This window comes from Leucoraja erinacea, chromosome 1 (assembly GCF_028641065.1).
Source record: "Leucoraja erinacea ecotype New England chromosome 1, Leri_hhj_1, whole genome shotgun sequence".
Taxonomy (NCBI): Eukaryota; Metazoa; Chordata; class Chondrichthyes; order Rajiformes; family Rajidae; genus Leucoraja; species Leucoraja erinaceus.
The window spans coordinates 66,937,684-66,950,451 of record NC_073377.1 but is presented as its reverse complement, the minus strand read 5'-3'; the positions used below and the strand labels follow the sequence as shown (position 1 = coordinate 66,950,451).

At 41.1% G+C, this 12,768-nt stretch overlaps 1 protein-coding gene across 1 annotated transcript in view; it reads left to right on the top strand.

The window, feature by feature from the left end:
• The window catches only part of slain2 (SLAIN motif family, member 2), a 49,600-nt gene that overhangs the window by 22,813 nt on the left and 14,019 nt on the right, over window positions 1-12,768 (top strand). The window contains 4 exon segments of the mRNA XM_055636565.1: window positions 1,626-1,787; window positions 2,422-2,787; window positions 4,895-5,038; window positions 10,067-10,364. Of these exon segments, the coding sequence (XP_055492540.1) occupies window positions 1,626-1,787; window positions 2,422-2,787; window positions 4,895-5,038; window positions 10,067-10,364 (970 nt within the window).

Here is a 12,768-nt window from a genome sequence, read left to right as displayed (position 1 = left end):
TGGTTCTGCACTCCCCCAACATTGGGCACATGTTTTCTGCCTCTAGCGTGTCCAATCCCTTAATAATCTTATACGTTTCAATAAGATCCTCTCTCGTCTTCTAAATTCCACGGTCTACAAGCCCAGCCGCTCCATTCTATCAACATATGACAGTCCCGCCATCGTGGGAATTAACCTTGTGAACCTACACTGCACTGAACCTACAAGAATGTCCTTCCTCAGACCAAAACTGCACTCCAGGTGTGGTCTCACCAGGGCCCTGTACAACAGCAGAAGGACCTCTTTGCTTCTATGCTCAACTCCTCATGTTATGGCTAACATACATTAGCTTTCTTCACTGCCTGCTGTACCTGCATGCTTACTTTCAGCGACTGATGAACAAGATCCCCCAGATCTCGTTGTACTTCCCAGTTTCCTAACTTGACACCATTCAGATAATAATCTGCTTCCTGTTCTTGCCACCAAAGTTGATCTCGCATTTATCCACATTAAACTGAATCTGCCATGCATCTGCCCACTCATCCAACTTGTTCAAGTCACCCTGCGTCCCCATAGCATTCTCCTCACAGTTCACACTGCCACCCAGCTCTGTGTCATTTGCAAATTTGCTAATGTTACCTTTAATCCCTTCATCTAAATCATTAATATATATTGTAAATAACTGCGGCCCCAGCACCGAGCCTTGCGGTCCCTCACTAGTCACTGCCTGCAATTCTAAAAGGGAGCCGTTAATCCCTACTCTTTGTTTCCTGTCTGCCAACCAATTTTCTATCCATGTCAGTACCCTACCCCCAATACCATGTGTTCTAATTTTTCCCACTAATTTCCTATGTGGGACCTTATCAAAGGCTTTCTGAAAGTCCAGGTACACTACATCCACTGGCTCTTCCTTGTACATTTTCCTAGTTACACCCTAAAAAAAAATCCCTTAAACTTCAGTATTCCACATAATGCAAACCTATTTTTTTTTTAAATCTCTCCTCATAATCTAACTCTTGGAGTTCTAGTAACATTCTGTTGAATTTGTGCTGCCTTCTTTCCAAGGCCAATGCATCCTTTGTATTAGAAAGGTATGTGGCTTCAGAACAAATAAGGAGAAGCTGTTCCCTTTGGCAGAAAGATAGTGATTAGCAAAAATAAAAGTATGAGGAGGTATTGCATTGCAAAACTTATAATTGGTGTTCTTTAAAATAGGTATTGCTTTGCAAAACTGAGGGTGGTGAATGAAAATCCAATCAATAGACAATAGGTGCAGGAGTAGGCCATTTGGCCCTTCAATCATAATTTTTACTGTGATTGGATTAATATTTGATGAATAATGCATTTACGAATTGGGTAACTACCAGATAGTCAGAATAGGCATAATGACCCAATTTTGCCTCTGATATATTAAATAATGTTATCATTGTTTTCCAATCTTCTGGTTATATCATTTTTTCACATACTAATTTTTCTGTGACCCCTTGGAAAGCTTCCATTGTGTAGAGACAAAGGTAGAATTGGTCTCTCTTCTGTTTTGTCCATTTGTGCCCAAATTTTGTTGAAGTACAAATAATCTAACATGTCTACTATATATGCAAGAGCCAAAACGAACAAATGCAATGTTCCTCTTCTTTCCACGTTAGGTCATTTTAAAGGTTCTACAGACCAAAATGCCCTAATTAGCCCCCCTTCATCTGTGGATAGTGAGCTAAGTGCTTCTGAAGTAGATGACGACTCGTTGGGATCTGGCTACAAGCTTGCTGACGTCACAGACGTGCAAATCTTAGCTCGTATGCAGGAAGAGAGTAAGTATTAATGTGAAACGTGAACTGATTCTGTCACTTTTTTTGTGTTCGCCATTTCCTTCTGACAATTATTAATATTGTTCCCTTATAGTTCTACGACATTTCCTTTCTGTGTCTAGCTGGAACTGGTAAAATTTAAGTTTGTTTGCTTTCTTGATTACTGAATTTTTTTTTTAAGTTACTTCCAATGGATAATAACTTGAGTTCATATGGCAGGTTTAACATGGTACTTCACAAGCGTTTTATCAGGCAATATTTGATGCTGGGGCAAATTAGATATTGTAGTTTTGTCTAAGAGATGAGTTTTAGTCAGTCCTATAGAGGGACCAAGGCACACAACAAGGGAATTCCAAAGGAGGATGCACAATAATTACAATTGGAGATTCTCCAGTGCGCCAATAAGGGGTGGAGTTAGGATGAGGAATTAAGTGAACTTGGGCTTTCTGTGGAAGTTAAGGAGTGGCATATATAGGATATAATGTGAGAAAGAGAAGGTCATGTTTGCAATTCTTTATAAAGTAGCAAGAAGACCGGAAACACAACAAGTGCTAGGATATGGGTGGGAGAGTTTGGATGAATTTAAGTTTATGGACGATGTAAGGTGTTTTATTCAGCTACATTTTATTATCACTAGGTCTTAGACAGGAGTATGCAGCAAGTACTTCAAGACGTAGTTCTGGTTCGTCTTGCCATTCAACAAGACGAGGTACATTCAGTGATCAGGAGTTTGATGTTCAGAGTCTAGAAGATGAAGAAGATTGCGCTCCTCAAGCTTTGCACCCGCCGCTAAACCGTTTCACTCCGTCTCCACGGCACACCCCTCGAGCTTCACCCCGGCATTCACCCAGGAATTCTCCACGCTCACGCTCTCCTGCACGAAGTCTGGATTATGGGAGGGCATCTGTCTCCCCACAACCCATGATCAGTCGCCTGCAACAACCACGTCTATCTCTACAAGGGCATGCATCAGACCTCCAATGTAATATCATAAAAAATGAAGGTAACTGATTGATTGTGGTTCTATTTTTTTAATAATATTTTTATTAGCAGTTTACAGTAGTATAAACTGCGGCATATGACAAACTACATTTATTGTACATCTTCCATTTTAATTTTGACAAAAATGAAATAGAAAGAGAGAAAAGGAGCAAGAAAGATAGTGTGAAAGAGCTAGTGAATGTGTTACCCCAAAACTACCAAAGAGTGTAGTCGCAGAGTGAATAAGTAAAAACTTTTTTTTAAATAAATAAATAAAAAGACAAAAACGGAAAATAATAAAAAGAAAAGGAAAAAAAAAACGTGTTGATATACCTACTTCGTTTCTCACCAAACCCATCACCCTGTCCGTAAATCGGTTTAATTCCGAAGTTGTGTTGCACCTTATTATGCTTGTAATGAATCAATGAAGGGAGACCATATCTTTAAAAATTGCTCTGATTTTCCTGCTAAGACAAATCATATCTTCAAGATGTAGCGTCTCAGACATGCTTGTGATCCACATTTTAAGAGTTGGGGTGGCTGCATTTTTCCAAAATTTAAGTATGAGTTTTTTGCCATTATCAGGCCGTAATTGAGGGAACGCCTTTGAAATATTGATAGCTCAGAGCAGGCTCCTGTTGTTCCAAAAATAATAAATTCTGTATGGGGGTCCAGTTTTGCTTTTAATAATTTTGAGAAATTTCAAAAATTCCGTTCCAAAATTTATAACGTTTTATGCAAGAGGCAAAGGAGTGTGTTATAGTTGCTTCTTGAGATAGATATTTGTCGCAGATAGGAGATACATTTGGAAACATTTTGTTCAATTTGGTTTTTGAGTAATATAGTCTGTGTTGTATTTTAAATTGGATTAGAATATGTTTTACATTAATCGAGCAATTATGTATATATAGGAGATATTTTTCCCATCTGTCTTTGGGGGTTTTTAGGCTAAATTCCTGTTCCCACTCTCTTCTAATTACATCTGACGATGGAGTTTCTATATTTAGAAGGATATTGTACAAGTAAGATATTAAATTATTTGACTGCATTTCTATTCATACCTTCATCTAATATATCTGGCAACAGAGTTTGGTATTCGTGGGTATATGTTTTCAAATAATCTCGAATTTGAAGATATCTAAAATATTGATTACCTTTCAGACTATTTTGATTGTAATTTCTGGAATGATAAGAGGTTTCCCATTTCGTACAAATCTCCAACCTTTTTAATTCCTAGTCTTTCCCAATGAATAAACGTTTTATCTATAATAGATGGTTTGAACGATGGGTTATTAGCTATTGGAGAAAGAAGAGATAGATTTCTTAGTTTAAGATTAAATTTTACTTGTCTCCAGATTCGTAAATTGCTATGAATAATCAGATTTTTCTTGTATATTGTATTCAGCTTTATTGGGGTGATTGTGGAGTTCTAATGAACATACTTGCATGTTTTAAATGTTATGATATATTTGCAGTATTGATTTACAATAATGCTTGGAACAGTATCTGCATCTTCAATAGCATGACCACTTTCTGTACATTTTTGCCTCCTTTACAAGTCAATGTTCAGTAGTTAAGTAATAAAGTTTCCTGTGTTTCACGATGAGAATGTCATGACGGAAACACAGGCCACTCCTTTACTTTTCCAAATAATAAGCATGAACTGGAGAGCTGTAAAGATAGTCGTTGAATATATTCAGAATGGAGATTGAACTACAAGGAAGTCAAAGGATATGGGGAGAAAATAGGAAAGGATTGTTGTGGTCATAATTGGATCAGATATTTTATTAAATAGTAGAGTAGGCATGAAGGGCTGATCGGCCTATTCCTACTGCATCTCATTCACATTCAAGTCACTGAAAAGGAAAACTTCATTCAACCTAAAAAAAAATTACAATTTTCCCTATGCCACAAAGAGCAGCACAGAACTTAGTCATATAATTACCTTTTCCTATTAATTTCAGTGTTACTTGGTTCAATAAAGTAAAGCTAGGAAATCCAAATATAACCTAACAAAATTCAAGATTTGAAATTATATAATATTGACTGCAGTATTCCCTAAGAAAATTATTTTGCGTGGTTTTGTTTGACGTTTAAAGGGTAATATCTTTGATATTTCTCTGTCCTAGAAAAGTTAAGACGCAGTCTTCCAAATCTATCCAGGGCATCTAATATCCAGTCACCAGAATCTGTTAAAAACAGTAGAAGTTGTGATTCGAATTTACAAGTGCCAAATGGGGGTGTACCACGTATTCAGCAACAAGCTTCAGCGAGTAAGTATGCATTAAAATCTAAACGGAAGAGTACATTTTGCAGACATTTCAAAAGGCCTTCGGCAAAGTGCCAAGTCCTCTGCCCAGATTACTCCAGGTGTTCAAATTATCTAATTAAAAGATAAAGTAAGAATTGAGAAAAAATTGTAAATTACACCAACTTGATCAGTGGGCGGCGCGACTCTCGTCAGCAGCGGCCTCTGCAGTCCGTCTGTTTTTTTATTATTTTCTGTTTCGTTTAAATGTAGTTTTTAATTATTTTTTGTCGGGGTATGTGTGTGGGGGAAACTCTAAATTCTTTCCCCTGCACGGGAGACCCAACCTTTTCTTTGTCGGGTCTCCGTTGTCGTTGGGGCTGATACGTGGAGCGGCCTCCAGCAGTAACGACCTGGGGCTCCAGCCGCGGAGCTGCGGACGACTCGCCTTCACGGAGCTGGCCGAGTCCGGAGCGGGTGGAGCTGTGGTGGAGCGCTGCTGTGGCCCGACCCCCGGAGTTTCGGAAGCTCCTACCGCAGGTCTGTGGACTGAAATACCGGGAGCCCGCGGGTCCCTGGTTGGAGACCGCTTTTCGGGGCTTCCGCAACGGCGACTTCTCCCGCCCGAGTTGCGGGGTTGAAGATTACCTGGAGCGGGGCCTTACATCCCTGCCCCGCGCGGCTTGGAATTGCCGCGGGACTTTGTGAGCGCCCGCCGGGGGCTCCAACACCAAGACCGCCAGGGCTCCAACACCAAGACCCGGTGCTTGGCCTTGCATCACCCGGCGTGGCTTTAATGGCTGCGGGACATTTAACATCGCCCGCTGGGGGCTTTGACTGTCTTTGACTCTGACATGGGGGGGAGAGGGGAGTGCAGGGGAGAGATATGTTTTTTTTTTGCCTTCCTTCACAGCGAGGAGAAGATGCGCTGTGAAGGATGTTTGTGTAAATTGTGTTGTGTCTTGGGTCTTTTTCGTTTTGTATGTATGACTGCAGAAACAACATTTCGTTTGGACCTCAACGGGGTCCAAACGACAAATAAATTGGATTGTATTGTATAACTTGAGGACTGTAACAACTTCAAATGACAATACCAAATGTCCTAAGCCACATAGAAGTGTATGTACTTAAGAAGCACAACCACTGTTGTAATGCAGTTTGTGTGCAGCAAGCTCCCACAGGGAGCACAATGATAATGACTGTAAACCTCCCTTCAAAGCAATCGTGAGGGAATGAACGCCAAATTATCTGTATTTTAAGTTCATGGGAAACGTGGATACTTGTTTATTGCTTGTAAACAAGTTATTGTCAATTCTTTGTAGACAAAAATGCTGGAGAAACTCAGTGGCAGAGGCAGCATCTATGGAGCGAAGGAAATAGGCAAAGTTTTGTGTCAAAATTGTTTGTCTAGTTTCATTCATGCTATTTCCAGCAGCTTGGATAGTACTCATGGAAAAATCTTGTTTTTAGATAGATATAGATATGCCATTTATTGTCACGATACATGTACAGTGAAACTGAAAGCTGCTCGTACTCAGTGCATACATACAATTTAGAACAAAAAACAAGAAACAGGAAAATACAAAAAACAGAAGGGAGAAGGGGGGGGGGGGGGGGGGGGGAATAGGTGCACAAAATTCATTGCGGCGCTACATACATATATACATATATACAGAGGGAAGTCCGTGTTGGGCGGGTGTAGCCAGTGCATGTGTGAATTTGAATTTATAGTAGATATAATTCTCGGAAAGCAACTATTCCTGAGTCTGTTTGTCCTGGATTTGATGCACCTATAGCGCCTTCCAGAGGGCAGCAGGTCGAACAGTCCAAACGCAGGATGGGAGCTGTCTTTGATGTCTTTAATCTCCAAAGAAAGGACCTATTTAAAAATAGCTACATTTCCGCAAAATGTCATATCCAAGGGGTGAAACCGGCCTGTTCTTCTGTTGCCCATCCTACTATGTAAACAGAGTGAAGCAGTACAAAATAGCCAATTTTAACAGTTTCTCCATGCCTACGGGGAAAATAATGCATTGCTCACCGTCCAACCTCATTTCATTAAGGCCTGCTTTAGAGAAAGTTCCGGTTGTATCTTCAAGATATAACAGGGCTGCCAACATTGGATAAGAGTGCGGAGTGAGAAATTGCGAGAGACCAAGCCCGAGGGAGTGTAGCCACGGGGAGGGGGGGGGGAGTTTACAAGCAATAAACAATTGCTTGTTTACAAGCAATAAACAAGTATCCACGTTTCCCAGCTTGAAATTGTGCAATATGGTGCATACTGTAGCGAGTCTTTTAACTTACACTTGAATGCAATATATATGCTTTAAATTGGATTAGCTATGAATAAGGTTAAACTAAATTACATTCCTAATTACATTCCACAGTAGAGCCCAGGCTCTGATCAACACGTGCAGCACATGACTGATCTTAGTATATTCATGTATGGAAATCCGATTATAATCAAACACGGCCCATGTTGACCAACCTGGGTCTCACTGCACACCGGTACTACTCCTGACCCTGACTCCAGTTGCATACCTTCTCTCATTCCTGACCCCGAGTCCAGCCTTACACCTGTGCATTGTAGAAGTATGATTTCAATGTTTTTTATATTCATTATTTTTAAGGGGTAACGTTTTCCACACAAAGGGTGGTGGATGTATGGAACAAGCTGCCAGAGGAGGTAGTTGAGGCAGGGACCATCCCAACATTTAAGAAACAGTTAGACTGATACATGGATAGGGCAGCTTTGGAGGTATGGACCAAAAGCAAGTAGCATAGCTGGGACATGTTGGCAGGTGTGGGCAAGTTGCGCCGAATGGCCTGTTTTCACATTGTATCACTCTATGATGCCATTATACCTCCACCATGCATGAATGCTTCAAAATCAAATGATTGAGTTTTATTGCCATATACTCAAGCATAGAAACATAGAAAATAGATGCAGGAAAGGCTATTCAGCCCTTCGAGCCAGCACTGCCGTTCAATATGATCATGGCTATTCATCTAAAATCAGTGCCTCTTTCTGGTTTTTTTTCCCCATATCCCTTGATTTCATTAGCCCCAAGAACTAAATGTAACTCTCTCTTAAAAACATCCAGTGAATTGGCCTGCACTGCCTTCTGTGGCAGAGAATTCCAGATTCACAACTCTCTGCGTGAAGAAAGTTTGTCTTCATCTCAGTCCTAACTGGCCTACCCTTTATTCTTAAACTGTGACCCCTGGTTCTGAACTCCCCCAACATCGGGAACATTTTTCCTGCAGTTACAGTAAGTGAAAATCTAGCAGGCAAGCAGGATGCTTTCTCCAACCACTCCCATTTGAAGTCCACTATCTTCCACCGTTTCTACCCAGTGCTTGGTACTTACTTCCAGCAGCCACTGGTTGTCCTCCAGGATGCAACGAGCCGCAGCCTGATCCATGCTGGTCACCTGGGCGAATTTGGCACAGAGATTCTCACGGCAGCAGCACAAGGCTTCCAACGCCTCCGACAGCCCGGGACTCTTGCATTGAGGCTGCTCCATGGCCGGAGTTGCAGTGAGCGACTCGCCAGCCCAGCAAACACTCGCCAGCCCCACTCCCCGTCCGCACCTGTTCCTGCCACTGCTTCTGCTTCCAACTCCCGTGGCCCATGCCATTGATATTAGTTTTGAAAATTTCGTTGATCACAGAATTTCTCACGACAAAGCGTGAGAAATTTGTGATCAGCGTGAGGGAGTGAGAATTTGTCGAAATGCGTTAGTCTCACGCTCAAAGCATGAGAGTTGGCAGCCCTGAGATATAACCTCATTTCCCCTCCTTACACTGACCCTGTGATGCTTAGAAACCACCTGTTTCCTGTCCATAAAAAAACTCTTGAGGAATGAGTTTGGCGATAATGGAGGTTCATATAGTTTCACATGATCAATAATCCATAAAATGCATTGCTGGTATTAGTGGAACTGGTGAAGAATATCTGACATTTGATAAAAGTTAATGTGGAGCATGAACTTAAAATTAGATTAATTTTCACCAGCTGTCCAGAGGAAAGGAATTAACCCTTGAAGTACAGACAAGGCTTTTTTTTAACTTCAAATGGATCGAGAATTTGAATATTTCATATCTGCCAACAAGATATAATGGAGAGGAACCAGGCATTTATTTTTGAGGGTTTTTGAATGCCATGGAATCTTGCAATTTCCTGTGGCATTTAAAAAAAAAAAACCCTAAAGCACTATCAAATGGTACAAATGGTTGATTCATAAAATTAATTATTTTTATGAATAATGAATTTAAATACTTGAAATATTCCCCTCAACCAAAAAAAAAAGTGCGTGCTGTATGCTATGACAGGAGTCCGTGTGGTTTTGGATATTTTGTTTGGATGTGGAACTCTAGAAAGCTTTCTACAAATATATAAGAGCAAATGCTCAAATATGTGAGGTGCAGAATGTCTTAAGTTGTATGAAGGTGGATGAATCTCCCGAGCCAGATCAGGTATATCCGAGAGCACTTCTTCTTCTTCTTCTTGCGTATGGTGTGCACAGCCTAAAGTTGTAAGACAACAATTTATTCTATTTGATCTGATTTGGGGGGGAAGATATAATAGGAACCCGAGGGGTTCTTTTTTTATACAAAAGGTGGTGTGTATTTGTAATGAGCTGCCAGAACAGGTGTTTAAGGCAGGTACTATCACAACATTTAAAATACATTTAGACAGGTACATGGATAGGATAAGTTTAGAAGGATATGGACCAAACGCAGACAGTTGGGAGTAGTGTAGATGGGGTGTGGCAGTCGTGGTGGAAAATTTGGGCCGATGGGCCAGTTTCCATTCTGTAAGACTTATGACCTAATGGTATCATTTTTGAAATAATCTTAAGATATTATTAGCAAGAGCAGCCCACTTGTTCTGGGGTTTATTTTCCGTTTAGTTTGTAATCGATGAAAGAATTTTGGTAGATAGGATTTCAATCTTGGAAGTACTAATGTTAAAGTGCGAAACCCGTATTGAAATGATTGTAAGATCACATGAAATGTCTAAAACAAACTACTTGTTTGTCATTCACAGTACCTTCTCCATGTAAACTCCGACTTCCAACCACACCATCACCATTATCTCTTCGACAGCCACTGAAAGCGATGGTCAATCCAGCGCCTGCCTCTGCAGGCTCCGCAACCAGTCATAATAGCTCTGCAACTGGGCCGTCTGCTCAGTCTCTCGGCTCGCCAAATCACAGTCCTTCAAGTGGCATTCCAACGAATAAAGGTCAGAGTGCGGGGATTCGCAGTGGCTTGCCGCGACCTAATGCCTCTGCTGGAGGGGGATCATCAGTGCCTCGGAGTAAGCTTGCACAGCCTGTTAGAAGGTAAGAGAGTGAGTGAAAACAACATCTTCAGTAGACACGAATCAATGCCTCTCCCTTATTTAGCATGACCAGCCATGACCCACTTCTATAGGTATACCATAGAAAGCATACTCACATTCTCTATGCTTGTCTGGTATGGTCACACAACCTCGCAGGATAAGATTCGGCTGGAGAGAATAGTGCGCCGAGCTTCTAAGATTGCAGCAGACTTCCCTCAGTGACATCACTTTACTCAACAAGACTCACCAGAAAGGCCAAAAAAATCATAGCAGATCACTTTCACCCGGCACATTACCTCTTTAATCTCCTCCCATCAGGAAGGAGATATAGAAGCATTAAAAGTAAAACATCTCACTTCCGAGACAGCACCTATCTCCAAGCCATCAGATATTTGAATTTGCACTAATCACTTTGCACTTTCTTTTGCACTTGCACTTACGCTTAATATGACCATGCTGGGTACTGTCCTTCCTGTATATATTGTCCTTTGTACGGTATTGTCTGTATTATTTATTGTGGTGTATGTGGTGGTTGTATTGTACTGTATTGTATCTGTCTGAGAGCGAACCAAGACATATTCCTATCAACTTGTTGACATGGCAATAAATTTCTTGAATCTTGAATTGACAATGATTGTCTCAAGCTTTCACGGAATTTAGACCTCATTTTTTGGAACAAATATCTTGCACCCCAAGGACAAATGGAAAACCTACAGCTTGAAAAGTAGATGATGCTATTTTGAGCATGATTTATGTCAGCACAGTCCATGGTGCTCATTAAACCATATGTCCCTTACATAAATGATGCAACTTGCACCTGTTGTAGGTATCCTAACAAACTAGTCCACACTGAGCTAGATGTGCGCACTCTGGGGGAATATTGTAGCCTGTGCTACCAAATATGTGTGGGTGGATATGTATGAGAGGTACATAAATTGGGTAATCTTAAGCTGGAGAGGACCTGTGGTTTAATTCTAAGTGACTTGCAAAAGTTCCACATCTGGATACATAGAAACATCGAAAATAGGATTCCTCTAGCCCCTAGAGCTCTATCGAACTCTCTTAAATCCATCCAGTGATTTGGCCTCCATTGCCCTCTGTGGCAGGGAATTCCACAAATTCACAACTCTCTGGGTGAAAATGTCTTAAATGGCCTCCCCTTTATTCTAAGACTGTGGCCCCTGGTTCTGGACTCGCCCAACATTGGGAACATTTTTCAACATCGCCCAACATCGGGGATCAATCTTGTGAATCTAAACTGCCTCAATCATAAGGATGTCCTTTCTCAAATTAGGAGACCGAAACTGTACGCAATACAGCAGTGGTCTTACCAGAGCCCTATACAACTGCAGAAGATGAAGTTAGTCCAGTCTTAACCATATAATAACCATATAACAATTACAGCACGGAAACAGGCCATCTCGGCCCTACAAGTCCATGCCGAACAATTTTTTTTTTTTCCCCTTAGACCCACCTGCCTGCACTCATACCATAACCCTCCATTCCCTTCTCATCCATATGCCTATCCAATTTATTTTTAAATGATACCAATGAACCTGCCTCCACCACTTCCACTGGGAGCTCATTCCACACCGCCACCACTCTCTGCGTAAAGAAGTTCCCCCTCATATTACCCCTAAACTTCTGTCCCTTAATTCTGAAGTCATGTCCTCTTGTTTGAATCTTCCCTATTCTCAAAGGGAAAAGCTTGTCCACATCAACTCTGTCTATCCCTCTCATCATTTTAAAGACCTCCATCAGGTCCCCCCTTAACCTTCTGCCCTCCAGAGAATAAAGACCTAACTTATTCAACCTATCTCTGTAACTTAGTTGTTGAAACCCAGGCAACATTATAGTAAATCTCCTCTGTACTCTCTCTATTTTGTTGACATCCTTCCTATAATTGGGCGACCAAAATTGTACACCATACTCCAGATTTGGTCTCACCAATGCCTTGTACAATTTTAACATTACATCCCAGCTTCTATACTCAATGCTCTGATTTATAAAGGCTAGCATACCAAAAGCTTTCTTTACCACCCTATCTATATGAAATTCCACCTTCAAGGAACTATGCACGGTTATACCCAGATCCCTCTGTTCAACTGTATTCGTCAATTCCCTACCATTTACCATGTACGTCCTATTTTGATTTGTCCTGCCAAGGTGTAGCACCTCACATTTATCAGCATTAAACTCCATCTGCCATCTTTCAGCCCATTTTTCCAAATGGCCTAAATCACTCTGTAGACTTTGGAAATCCTCTTCATTATCCACAACACCCCCTATCTTGGTATCATCTGCATACTTACTAATCCAATTTACCACACCTTCATCCAGATCATTGATGTACATGACAAACAACAAAGGACCCAACACAGATCCCTGAGGCACCCCACTAGTCA